The sequence below is a fragment of the Anastrepha ludens genome, chromosome 4, assembly GCF_028408465.1.
Source record: "Anastrepha ludens isolate Willacy chromosome 4, idAnaLude1.1, whole genome shotgun sequence".
NCBI lineage: Eukaryota > Metazoa > Arthropoda > Insecta > Diptera > Tephritidae > Anastrepha > Anastrepha ludens.
In genome coordinates this window covers 53,954,343-53,969,126 of record NC_071500.1, presented here as the reverse complement: position 1 = coordinate 53,969,126, position 14,784 = coordinate 53,954,343, and the positions used below count along the sequence as shown (strand labels likewise).

At 36.6% G+C, this 14,784-nt stretch overlaps 1 protein-coding gene across 4 annotated transcripts in view; it reads left to right on the top strand.

The window, feature by feature from the left end:
* The window catches only part of LOC128862392 (uncharacterized), a 118,208-nt gene that overhangs the window by 99,662 nt on the left and 3,762 nt on the right, over positions 1 to 14,784 (top strand). For all 4 annotated transcript variants that reach the window (XM_054100973.1, XM_054100974.1, XM_054100970.1 and 1 more), the window contains 2 exons: positions 12,029 to 12,268; positions 12,340 to 12,652. In XM_054100973.1, coding sequence (XP_053956948.1) covers positions 12,029 to 12,268; positions 12,340 to 12,652 — 553 coding nt within the window. The remainder of the gene's footprint in view (positions 1 to 12,028; positions 12,269 to 12,339; positions 12,653 to 14,784) is intronic.

Sequence of the window (14,784 nt, the reverse complement as noted above, 5' to 3'; positions counted from 1 at the left end):
TCCTACCGTTCAATAATAGCCAAAGATGATAGATTTACCAAGTTTGCTCTTCAACTATAGTGAAAAATAAATTTGTGAGAGGAGCTTCGGCTGCCGGGTCACTTGGGAGATTCAGCCGGGCTCTGTATGATCCTTTCACATGTATGTATTCACACACTCGTTGTCGTTAGCGGTTGTTCAGATAGCAACGAAGCAACATGAGCAAAATCTGTGTTAATTTGTTTGAGTATGTGTTAGTGATACGCACACCTCCAATCAGTCGTTGTTCAGATGGCAACGAACTACCATTGGTTAATGGTTTTCATATATCACCAACAAAATCTCGTACACCTCTAAAATTATTTTGACCAATTGCTCAAATCTTACTCTTCAATTTGTACTGAAAATTAGGATCATTTGAGAAATCGGGGATTCGACACCTGCTCATTTCACACGCACTGACACACTCGTCCAGTCAGTCGTTGGTCAGATGGCAACGAAGTAACATGAGCGCAGTGTTTCCCAGTTTTTAGCTCCGGGATACGCTCATGCATTTGCTGTCCAGCAGCTTATATGTGTGCGTGTCGGGTGACACACGTACTTGTTTCGTGTCACACATACTTGCTGTCGGCTTTTGCATGATGAAAATCAAAAATTTTAGACATCAGCGTCATGCACCCGACACGCACACATATAAGCTGCTGGACAGCAAATGCATGAGTGTGTTCCGGAGCTATATGACGAGATTAGTTCCAATTTGTTCACAAACAAACCGGTTTCAATTTGTTCATACAACAGGAAATCAAAAGTGCTGAGAGTCGGTTAATGGTATCATGTTGGCCACACCTCCACAATCAATACATCGTGAATATACCCTTCTTTTCGATTTCGATTTATTTTTTTTAGATGTGCCGTTGTTAAAAGTGCAATGTTGAACAGCTCATTTTATTTTGTATATATATATATAATTGGCGCGTACACCCTCTTTGGGTGTTTGGCCGAGCTCCTCCTCCTATTTGCGGAGTGCGTCTTGATGATGTTCCACAAATGGAGCGACCTACAGTTTCAAGCCAACTCCGAACCCGATATTTTTATGAAGAGCTTTTTCATGGCAAAAATAAACTCGGAGGTTTGCCATTGCCTGCCGAGGGGCGACCGCTATTAGAAAAATGTTTTTCTTAATTTTGGTGTTTCACCGAGATTCGAACCTACGTTCTCTATGTAAACTCCGAATGGTAGTCACGCACTAACCATTCGGCTACGGCGGCCGCCAATTATATTTTGCATGCAAGTTTTTAATTTAAAAACTCTAATTAAAATTTTTATTCATGTCATTTATTGAAAATATTGAAGAAAAACAAATATTAAAAGTATGAAATATAACCAAAAAATTGTTTCATTTGATATCAATTAGAAAAATCCCTTTGACTATGTCATTGGTGGTTTGAGAAAGCTATTTATTACAAAATTCATCGCACGTTGATATCAAACAAAAAGGTTTGTTGGGTGCATACATACCGACGCACATATTTGTGTGTGTAAAATAATAAATCACTGTACTCTGTTTCGATTTAAAGATTTGGCAAAGTTTGTATAACAACAAAGCCGCAAACTCGACTACCTGTGGCAATACTCGGTATATAAGTAATATTATGCTTGTACGTATGTATGTTCATTCATGCTTACCTGCATACTCCCTCCAAGGTAAAGAAGCAGAACCACCTTTAAACTATACTCAAAATTGGCGAGTGCTTCCAATACTTTGAATACGTTTGCGAATATTGAGTTAGTTTACAAGCAAACAAACTGGTTTATCCGCGCAATAGAATAGAATGAAAGAGAGAAGAAGGCTTTAATTAATTTTTTGATCAAGTGAGAGATAAATAAGTAAGGAGGCTTAAATTCTGTTCGGGCCGAACTATATATAGCCGCTCCCAATTTAGTAAAATTTAAATTGTGTTTAATTGACAATGAGAGCCATAGCTTGCAATATCAGACGGACGAAAGCATATTTAGTACAAATAAAATAGTGAGCGTGACTTTTATCTGATCTCAATAATACGAGTATAATATTTATGATTGATCTAAAAGAGGTGGGGTGCACGTTTATTGGAGTTTTATTGATTCGTTGTCGAAATTTACACAAAAAATCGCGCTTGACACCGCTTATTTCATTATTTGTATTAAATTTTTTCGCTGACGCTGTTGGGTGTTTTCTTCTATATAAAAAATATCGATCACTCATTATATGGAAAAAATGCACAAGACCGCCAGCCAAAAAAATTAAAAATTCAACGCGATTTTGGAGACACTTTACACTTACCCTAAATTATACAATATGGACTCTAAAACTGCATGCTCTACATGATTTGAAACTTGGATTTTAACAAATATTTAACCCACTCTACGACAAACATAAAAAGATATTTAAATTAAATGAGAAACAAATGATTTTGAAAAAAGTCTCACATGTCTGCATCAAACTCGACTTCTTTATGCTGTTGCATACCCGTACAAGCATTATATGAAAAAAATTATAATACCCTTGTGTACAAGTGCGCTCGGGTATAAAAATGTACGCTATAACTTAAGTAATACTACTGAGCTTTTCTTTGTTGTAAATGCTCTCAACTCAAGGTCAAGGAAATATGCGAAAAACGTTATAAATTAGAGTGAAGATAATTTTCGAAATCAAAATTATTTATTCTTGCAAAACTCTTGATCACTTTTTAAACTTTTATTTTTCCTCATTTGTTGACTTTGAAGCTGCGTGTACGAAGTAAGTATCATTGGACTGTTAGACTAGGCAGCTCACTTTCGTACGACCTTGTCAGTTGGATACTGGAAAAACACACACAAAAAAATTCAATGCTGCAAACTCATTGGCCTCATTAGCCTCACCATGAGGGCCGTTAGCGTAACTTTCTCCAGGTAAAAGAAAGAGGCCGGAGAGGTTCGTTGTGAATGGAACAAACCAAAGCTCCTTCTTATCAAAAAAAAAGAAACTAAAACAATGTAGCAGCCTTGAGAGCAAGTCAAGAATACCTCGTGCCAAGCGATGGCATTTTGGGCTCGAAAGTCAATTTAAAAGAAAAACCTACATTCGACGAACACTGCATGCGTTAAATGTTTTTTAGCGGAAAAAATTACTAAAAATTAAAGTTAATTAAATTTTTAGTTATTTCATGCTTGCCGTTTTTGAACTTAAATGCGGTTAGCTATAAATCTGCATACTGAAAATTTTTCTAAATATTTTGATACAAAATTCGTAATAAAATTATTAGTTCGTTCAATATTTTTTAATTTTTTTTTCAAAGCTTTAAACTCTGATTTATTAAATTTATGTCATTAAATAAACTATAACAAGCGACAAATGCTTGTTAAGAAAACTCATCGGTATGTAAGTATTTCACATAGGAGAGTGGAGGTGGCATGCAGACATACATATGTACATTCTCTAGGCATACATTCTTCGCCGTTTCGACGACGCTCTACATTTTATTACAGTTTACATTTTATTATTGTTCATTGTTTTTATTTAATTTCTCCTTTATTAACAATTACTGCTTGAAGTCTACGCGTCATGGAGTCAATCAATTTTTAGTGTATTCTGAACTAATGTAAATAGTTTCACTCCCCCAAGTGTCGCTTTTTTAAGATCAGATTTCTTATGCATGTCATATTGTCTTATATTTGTCTTTCGATGAGGTTCAAACCCGTGATTCTGCAGGAGTTTCAGCACATACTACATACATACTTACATATATGCTTACAAAGATATAAGACATTTTTTCTTAATGCATTCCGCGTGTTGTTTACTGGAAATATTCCCGAAAGTAGAGCACAATTTAAGTCCCACTTTTGTTGTTGCTAAATTCCAATGAAAAAAAAAACGAAAAATCTAATTGTAATCCAAACTTTTGCAACGAAACGTGACAATTTTGCATAGAAATCGAAAAGCGTCACAATAGCAGTGCTTTACTCAAACCCACATACATAATACATACATACATAAGTATCTACATATATGTATGCAATACAAAAATACATACAAAAATTTTGCATATTGTTTTATATACGCAAAGGTATTATAATTTTGTTCACAAAACGGTTGTACGTAGCAGTATGAAAGAATACTAGGTTGTTCAATAAGTTTTGCGGTTCGACAAGAAAAACACAATTGTATGGTGTGAAATACTCTTTATTATTCAGCAGAGTCTCCCTGAACATCAATACACTTATTCCGACGAGATTCCAATTTATGAATTCCATCCCTGAAAAGTGAGAATCTGGAAGGGCTACAAAATATGCTTCTACAGCTGTTATGACCTCATCATTAGTTGACTCAAAAACACTTTTCCACGCATACATTTTTTAGGGCTGGAAACAGATAGAAATCGCTTTGGGCCAAATCTGGTGAATGCGGTGGATGATCCAATATTTCGAACTTTAATTCATGGATTTTAGCCATTGTCAAAATGCTCTGTGGCATTGTCTAGATGTAAAAAAAAACTTTTCTTTTGCAAACTGGGTCTTTTCTCACAAATTTTCGCCTGCACCTGGTCTAAAAGCTTACAATAATATTACGAATTTATTGTTTTACCCCTTTCCATAAACGAAATTCCTTTCATATCACAAAAAACTGATGCTAATAGTTTCTCGGCCGATTTTTGAACTCTCGTTTGGAATACGAAAAACCAGGTTCACCCGACTTTTTAACCTCATGTTTTGATTTAGGATCATGGTGATAGACCCAAGTCTAAATTGGTGCACAAAATCAAATTTATTCATTGGAAAATGCTGAGAAAGGCGGAATCGAATGTGTTCTTGTCCCATTGTTAGCGAATGCGGCACCTATTGTGCACACAGCTTTCAGAAACCCGGTACTTTAGTCAAAATATTGCTTATGCTGCCTAGTGGGATACCTATTCCTCTACTAAATCTCTTTCAGTTACTCGACGATTTTCCAACGCGATATCCCGTAATTTTTCTAAGATTTCTGGTGTTCTTGCAGTTTTTAGACGTTCTTGACGTGGACCGTCTTCAAGCCTTGTACGACGACGTTTAAATTATGCACAGCAAAATATGCACTGGTGGTTTGTAAGAAGTTAGATTTTTTTTAAATAAAGGTTTTAAGTTTTTATAATATTAAACGTTGCTAGTTTGTGAACTTCCCCATGATAGAAATAACGTTTTCAGATCATAAAAAAACTGATTGTTCCTATTGAAAACTCCGTTAGAGTACAATCTAAGTGCAATCAGGACTAAATTAGTTCTGAAAAATGCACAATAGATATTGGTACTAAACGAGGCTTCAGTCAGGATGACCCTGTGTCGCGTGATGTTGGAAAAGATCGTGTGAGCCGCAAAACTTAATTGCTCAGACACCATTTATTTTAAAATCCCACAATTCCTACCGTATGCTGATGATATTGACACCCTTCGGTCTTAAAAACCGCGCTGCTAGTTCTGTCTTTTCCAAACTGGATACAAAAACGAAGCGAATAGGTCTTGGTGATGAATGAGAACAAAACGAAGTACCTCCTGTCTTCAAACAAGCAGTCGGAGCTCTCGCGTATCGGCACTCACTTCACTGTTGACAATTATAATTTTGCAGGTATAAGATATTTCGTTTATTTATGAAATAGCATCAATACCGATAATAATATCAGCTTTGAAATCCAACGGATAATCACTTTGGACATCCGATCAGGCGTCCCTCGGGGTGCTTGAGAGAAAGATTCTGCGAAAGATTTTTGGATCTTAGCACGTTGACGAGTACGAGTATCGCACATGAGCGAACAATAATAGACGTAGTGCAACGAATAAAGATCCAGAAGCTACATTGGATGGGTCATGTCGTCCGAATGGATACAAACGCCCCGTCTCTGAAAGTATTCGATGCGGCACCAGCTGGTGGTAACAGTGGAAGAGGAAGGCATCCTCTACATTGGAATGATCAGGTGGAGAAGGTCTTAGCTTCACTTTGTGTCACTGGCATGCTTTGTTAAACTTGGGCAATTCGCTTAAGTGATTATCGTGCCAATCAAGATGAAGAAGAAAAGTCGCTTTTAATAGCACGCCTACCATAGATATCTCTAAATTTTGTATCCTTTCTAGAAACTCATACTTATTATTTTTTTCTTGCCCATTAACCCCATTGAAAAGGACATTTCCTCTCCAAAACATTCGAACACAGCGAGGGTCGCTTTTAGGCAACGCAATTCACTTTCTTTCAGCTTCTTCAATATTATGTTAGAAAGTTTCATGTGAGTTACTAATTTCAGTCGCAGGGATACCCTACAGTTACTTTAAAATAAGATCACTCACCACAGACGATATTGATATTGATGGCATCTCCTACAAGAGCTTTCTAACTTACAGAAGGTGGCAATGAACGCAGTTTATAAAGAGTCCTTAGAGTCCATTGATAGAAATCGTAGAGCGTTTGCTTCATATGTACAGAAAAAAGGGAACCTTGCTGTAGCAAAAACGAAAGGTTTCGATAAAAAATCGTTGATAATAAAGTACTAACTGCATTGTTTCGTACACAATTTGATATGAAAAGTAATTTCTTCACATAAAATTTAAAAAAGGCGGTTTTTGTTAATTTCATTGTTAATTTTTGCCCCACTGTACGTGGCTGTGCGGGGTCTACATATCAAATATTTTCGTTTCAAATTCGCGTTGGCGGTGAATGACTGATGGTAATTCCGTGTGCGTACTCTCACTCTTATAAGCGTGCTTGTTAGCCATATTAGGAGCACATTGAATGTTGTTACATAATAAGTGGAACAAAAAGCGTATGAATTAGTATGCACAAACAAGCGTAAAAAACTCTTTAACTCTTCTTCAATATGAGCTGCACTCGCCTATAAGGTGGCGACTGGTGGCGGCCAAAATATATGCAACCAGATGTTTGTATTAAAAATATAGTATTTAAACACCTAATTCGTTTTTAAAAGATACTATTTATAATATAACATTTTTACAAATTGGCAAACTTTTAATTAAAAAATTATTGTAATATTATTATTATACTGCTTATTCAGGTCGTAACTGAAATAAAATAAATAATAATGGGCGGCCGCCCACTAGTTTGCAATATTTTTAAAATAATAGTAAAACGATCGATTTCCATCCGCGGAAATATGATACAGACTTTATGTCAAGATTGGCAGCGGGAAAGAGCTGTCAGTGTAAAAATGACATATGACTAAGAAAAACCACAATATGAACGACCCTGTATAGAATACAAGCGAAATAAAATTGTGTGTGAAATTAATAAATTGAGTGCTTATCTTTACTTCTGCTCCAAATTTGTAGTATTTTGCCCCTTTTCATGATCTACCACTGATTTTTATTTCAACACTTTTCGCCAGCAGTTTTTTATTGGCTTTCACAGCAATGAATCTTAATGAAAGTAAATGCAAACGAATACGATTTGCTCGTTGCACGTTATAGGTTTTGAAGAGTTTTTATGACTTTTTGTGTAGGAAACTTGCTTATGCAGGTAATAAAACCCGCGATTTTTATAACGGTACATACGTAAGTGATGCTTGTATGCATTCAATCACACTTTTTTGATCAATTAATTGACACAAGAATTTGAATGAAAAAGCGTAAAATGTATGTATGCTTAGCTTAGGATGAACCGGTAGTAGAGAGAAGTGTAAATTTGAGAGCGGTTGTTTTTGCTAAGCTAATATTTATTTATTTATTGCGCATTTTCTTTTTAAAAAGTCATACTGCAACTTTCGTAAAAGAAAGCAGACGTAAATATGGTTTTTTTATGCGTAATTTACTGAAAAACTAAAATTTTTGGTCAATGAAGGTCCTAAGCCGATAGTCTAATTGAAAAATGTTCGATGCATGTTGGATAAAAATTTCGCCTATATTTAATATCATAAAAGGAGTTTTGAAATCGATTAACTATTATATATCCGCAGATAATGACAATTTATAGTAGTAAACCATTTTCTCAGGACTCAAAAAATTTATGTATATAACGAAAAGTGTTCCACTTTCTTAAAATCTGCCTTCTTATTCGGAATCAAGCACAAATTTTATGTTCTGGGTTAGAATTTTTATATTTTTTAATCTACTTAACTTGTCGAAAGCTTCTGCTGCTTCGGCTGCACTATCACGGTAGACGACGGACGAGGTGAAGATGCCAACTGCAGGCTAAACAAAGTAAAGGCGACGTTCGGACGCATGCATACAGTATGGGCGAGTTTGCAAATCTCCAGGCGTTCTAAACTGCGAATATTACTAACATTAAGTAGTTCATTCAACATTCCTTTTCTCTTCAAGGCTACGGCCTACGCTCGTCAAGAAACACCAGCATTTCAAATAAATATATTCTACTGCCGACTTAGACTTGCTTGCGATCATTAATGTTCACTTTTCAACAAATATGTAATAATGGTATAAAATAGAATAGATAGAAAGCGCATTCCACAATATATAGTAAATGCAAACACTAGAGTAGATTCTTTAGAAGATTTTGTAGTTGAACTAAACGTTGTTGCCTAATAGAAGCTATACTCGTCAGAAGAAAAGTAATGGCTAAATTAAGCAGCACTACTCTAAGTAGACAGGTCTGCAGAGGCACACCTCGAGGTGAAGTCCTTTCCCCTCTTGTTTGGATTTTGGCGGTAAACACTATTGCTGACCGTGGAGAGAAGGAGTTGCCAAGTGATGATCTAGCAATTCCGGTTAAGGGCAGATATCTCTTATGGATATTCTGATGTCTAGCATGACTGGACGAAGAGTAGGGGACTAGGTATAGTCCCCACAACAACTGAACTAATTCTCTTTACAAAGAAATATAGGCTTCCTATAATCTCCCCGCTAGTTTTCAAAGGTGTGGAGATTACTTTGAAGGGAGAATGTTAAGTACTTAGGACTCATATTAGATAGGAACCTTATATTCTTGCAAAAAGTAGTCGGTATTAAATGGGTTTTTTTTGTTGTTTTTTTTTTTTTTTGGAAGGAGGGTGAAATCTAAATGTCAGAAACATCTCAATGGTGCCGGCACACCAATGGTATGTGGGGCACGCTTCCACTAATGCTATATATACTAATGGAGGATTGCACTTCGGCTAATTCTACCCTGGGACTTCAAAAGTATAATTTCTGGGTAGAGCCGCGTTTATGTCCGAAGGCACAACAGGTACCTGCATCCAGGTTCCTCTCCTGCAGACATATGAGGGTTATACACCGCCGATAGTCCCAATTACTCCCAGTGTGTTTATAGGTGGTACCAAAGTAAAGGAGACATCGGAAAACTTGCAGTAATGTTATCTTAACTTACTACAGTCTTGTCTTCTGTACGATACTGTATTGAGTGTTTCACTCAAACGTCTGTGCTTGTTGTCGGTTCGTCAGAAAGAGTCCGCCTTCTCTGTTGCTGAAATTGTTGCTGAAACGCTTTGCGTTCCCAATCAATGTGGCAAAGTCGCGTCATAATCTTACCTGCGAACGTTTGCGCTGCCTTCCACTTACCGCTGGTTGCGCACATATCTTGTATGAGGGTGCTGGAGGACGGTTGATGACCCAGCGCTTTCTCCAGTATAGCTCGTTCCTCTCTAAAGCGGTCGCAATAAAACATGACGTGTTCTGCGTTTTCGTCAGTATTCGGGCAGTTTGGACAGAAAGGGTTGTCTGCCAGCTTAAAACAGCCATGTCCGCCTAACAACTGCGAAAGGTGATAGTCGGTGTCTCCATGTTTTCTCATTAACAACTCATCAACACGTGGTACGTGTTTGTAGGTCTAACGTCCGCTTTGTGACTCATCCCACTCCTGCTGCCACCGGCCTATTGTCAACAGTCGCTCCGCTGCTTTTTCTCCTGGTGTGGGGGTTAACACGTCGTGTTACACATTGGCTCTATACATCTGTAGAATACTTGTATGGTGACCATCTGCTCAAAAGGTGTGTTAAGCTAAAATCATGAGTAAGGTCAAAAAAACAGCTTTTTTATGCATTCCTAGTGCTTTTAGGACTACCTCAAACAAACAAAGCGCTCGAAGTGCCAATCAACTTGCCTGCATGTGGCCGCTATAGAAAGAGCGGCCTGTTTAGTGAAAGGAGTAGGTGGGAATTAAATTTCTGTACAGATGATTCCAAGCTGGACGATAAGGATGGCTATAATATATTTTCGAAAGAATTAGGAATTGAACCATCCATTCGGCTGCCAGACTACTGCAGCGTCTATCAGGCAAAAGTTCTATTTAGATATAAAAGAAGTGACTACTATAAATATATTCTCGGATAGCCAGGTGGCTATTAAATCAATGAATGCGCTTATACTAAAATCAAAAGTTGCACAGGAATGGCAGGAAAGGTATTACTCTTCAACTGCTCGGTGGTAAAAGTATCCTTGGGATACCTATAACCATTAATAATTTAAAATTAATTATCCAAGAGGCCAATAGGGCATGTTGAGATGAAGACAAATAAATAAGAAAAAGGCAAAAACTGCTTAGCCCTTCAAGAGAGGATATCTCGAAGCTCGTGGCTTATATAACCGGACATTGGCTCTTTGGCAGTTTTCCATGAATATTGTAGAAGTTGTAGAAATGGGGAAGAGGAAGAAACAGTTGACACTTCCTTTGCAATTATCCAGCCTTAGCTAAAATCAGAGCAGGTTTTCTTGGTAAATATTTTTTCAATTCTCTTATGAACTAATCCGGCTCTTCATAAGCGCTACAAAGTGGTTCCACAAAGTAAAACAATGAGGTTCACACATCGCACAGTGGTATCACAACATACCTGTTTTCATAAAAAATTTCCCATATTTCGTAAAATATAGTGGTAAACTTTTATTATGAAACTTTGCTATTTTAAATTTTACTCGTATCAGTCTGATAAAATTAAAATCGATTGGTGAAATCACTTTGAAAGTAGCGTAGGTGTATATACCTATTGAGATATTTAAGGTTTTGCATTTGAAAAATTTGAAAAATATGGATATATGTTAACATTTCGTATTTTTTCAACAATAAACTAATTTAAATTTATAATGTAACTATTTTATAAATGTGATTAACAAAAATGTATACTTTTAATGACTATAAAAGGACTTACATTACTCTCAAAGTTAGAAAAAAGGAAAAATCTTACATTTTCAAAACCAATTTTTTTTATTAAATTTTTTTCAAATACTTCAGCAACAAGAAAAACAAAAAATAACAAAATAAAGAGGCTTTATTTCGATATTTACTTTTCAACCAAAATTATTTATACTTACTCTTTACTATTAATACATTTATTCTAATACATTTAAAAATTGTTCATTATGATCAAGTTTTCGAAAATAGTCATGATGTATTTAAGCGATATATGGTAATAAATCAATCATATCTGTAAATTTTTGGAGTGGGATGCGTCTGAGAACGATAATGTGAATGTGTTAGTACTACATTTTCAAAGTTCTGGGGTCTCCCCGTCAGAGTGAATTTAAAATCCTCATTCTCACTAAATGAAACTTTACAGAACATTTTGTTTAAAACACTTATCCAACATATCTGCATCCAATTTACTTTTTCGCCATTAATATTTTTCCCCTTCTTAGCATCTGTTAAGGATTTTTTAGAAGCAAAATCAACTTGCTTTATTTCAAGCAAAATAAACTTTTTATATTTTCTTGGGGGATTGAAAAACTTTAAACTTAATTAACGCCAATATCAAATTTCTATTTTGTCCAGTACACATATCGCTGTAACATGTTGTTGTATGGTTCCATTTTCTAAATGCTTCAAGCAACAAGAAGCAATTTCTTGGAGACCCCTGGATGATTTTAGTGGGGAAAATCGAAATTCCGTGAAAAACTATGAAAATTTGAACAGATTTGTTTTGGAAAAAGTTTATAAATAAAAAAATCATAGTAAATTGTATTCATTTTTATCATTAAATAATTTTTTGTGAAAATTGATTTACACCACTTTCAAAGAAAGTGCAATGTCAATAAAACCTTAATAATTCAAGCATAATTTTCTATGGTTAATAATACATTTCCATCTGACCGTATTTTAATTTTATTCTAGGCTGCCTATATGATTGTCGATGAGATGCACGAAGAGCATCCTGAATTACTGCGCGACCAGTATTGGGAATGCGTAGTGCCAAAGGAATTGCCATACACCGTCGCCTCAGAGCATTATAGGCGTGAAGAGCCCAAAGGTTCAGCAGAAAATTACAAAGTGAAGAAGGAGGATGCCATGTATGCGAATATTGTGCCAGGTGGTGGGAAACGTGGACTCGTCGATGATGTTTACGCAGATTATGTTAGTAGAGAAATATTTCATTGTTTGTTTTTATAATTTGAAGTACCCTAATTATTTGGTAATCATTGCAGGAGAGCGTTGATACACCTATGGTGGAGCGGCGCAAAAATAATTGGCTTGTACGTCAGCTCTCACGCATGGGTTCCATACGCAGCCAATCCACCGCCTATTCATCGAGCGGCATGGCGTTTAATCGCAATCGTCTAAATTCAGTTTACTCCAGCCCAGAATCGGGCATACCAGTCAACATACTACAGCAACAGCAACAACAGGCGCAACAGCAGCAGCACGGCCAACCAACGCAAATGCAATCGAAGCCAAGTTTTTATGGCAAATTTGTAAATCGCAAATCGCAACGCGCTCAAAAGCAACTTATCAAGCAAAGTAAGTTGTGGAATTACAAGCATGTAATATGTATGTACGTGAGGGTGTGTTAGATGATAAATATCTACATTTTCACTGACAGCCAGGCGGCGATAAAATCGCTCACATAGCAGTCGACAACCTTTAAGGTAGCCATGAAATGCCGCACATCTCTTAACGAGATGGCTGAGTTATTTCGCCTAAATGTAATATGGGTTCATGACCACTGCGACATCGAGGGCTACTGTAGGGCAGATGAACTAACGAGAGTTGGCAACAAACTGCCCAAGGAGTACATAGAATAAGACACTAACATGTCAGAATAGCGAATGAAAGATGGCGTGTACAATTCCACATTGTTATGTGTCGGATTTTCAATACTAAATGCTGAGAATCTTAGCTGAGCTAAAATAAGCATAGTCTTAGCACACTGATTTCTACTACAGTGGGGCACTGTCTAATGGGATGACACGCCCAAAGGCTAGGCGCGCAGGCACATGAAACTTTCAAGATGAAGAAGAGCAACAAGTGATTCAACGCCTTCTGTGCCACTGTTCTCCCTTGTCCAAATGAAGATTCATCACTTTGGATAGACTATTATCTAATGAGTTAGAAGATATTAGTATTGTGGAAATAATGGATCTTCTAAGGTTTTTCAAAATGTAAGCCATTCATACATACATTTGTATGTATATACCTGTATGAGCGTTTCACGAAAAGCGAAAACACTTTGCCGTGATGGACGAAACATCCTCATTCTGTGAATGGGGGCAGATGAAAGTTTTGCATTAGTTAGATGCACAGTGTTAAAAAAATGGTATTCATTCAACCAAATCACCAAGCAGAAAATCCAATTTTTCAAATAAGATTTGAATAATGCCGTGACTTTACGTGCTGACAAATTTGTATCGCATATTTTAGAATCGAATTTGGGTAGCACACACTTTTCCAAAAATCTTGTCGATCATGTGTTCTGTCGATAGCACTTTCAATATGGAATTTAGAAAGCCTCTCTCGTGAAAACTGCCACAAACTGCAAAATTTTTTTTCTTGTAAATAGTGCCGGTTATAAAGGGTCTTTCAAAAGTGACGCCTTGATGTCAGTAGGAAATAATTCCGAGCCGGTACCTTTCTTTATGTCATATTTGACACTTGTCGAGTAAATATATGTGCAATGTTATACGAGGTGTATTCAAGTAAGGTGAATTTTAATTTTTCTGGAAAAATATATATTGATGCATCAATTTCTATTTTATCTGCTTCAAAGTAGTCCCCCTCAGACATTATACACTTTTGCCAGGGCTTTTTCCAATCTCGAAGCAGTTCTGATATCCACTTTTTAGCATATCCTTGAGCTCTCTCATCGATTCGGTTTTTATCCCCGCAATAGTCGCAAAATTCCGTCCATGCGACCGACCCAAGAAGTCTCTTCAATCTCGGAAACAGGAAAAGTCACAGATGGCCAAATTTGGCCAAATAATCTCTCACAAACAAAGATGAGTGAGCAGGTGCATTATCATGATGCACAAGTCATGCACTTTTTTTCCACAATTCCGGGCGTTTTTTTCGTATTGCTACACGCAAACGGCGCATAACTTGCATAACTTCCTTATTTACCGTATGACCTTGTGCTAAGAACTCCTGATGCACTACACCATGGTAATCGAAGAAAACAGTCAGCAAAATCTTGGCATTTGATCGAATTTGGCGTGCTTTTTTTAGTCTTGGCTCTCCTCGACTCTTCCAATGGGAACGATTGGGTTTTGTTTTTGATGCCATAATCAGATACCCATGATTCGTCACCAGTTATGACCCTTTTAAGCAAATCTGGATCATCGTTGACGTCATTCAACAATTCCTGAGCGATGCTAATGCGACGATGTTTTTGGTTTTTTCTTCACTTTCTCAACATTTTCATAGGTTGTTTATGTGCTGTGTCGTCCAGATCGAGGTCCGTCATTCACATTTTTTCGACTTTCTGTGAAAAGCTGGTACCACATATAAACATTTTTTTTACTCAGAGTACTCTCACCGTAAGCTACTCTCAATATTTCACGTATTTTTGAGCACCTTATTCCATTTTTTATACACAATTTTATGCAACTGCTGTGTTCCATTTTTTTTCGATAGCAGAAAATCGCTGAACACGCAAA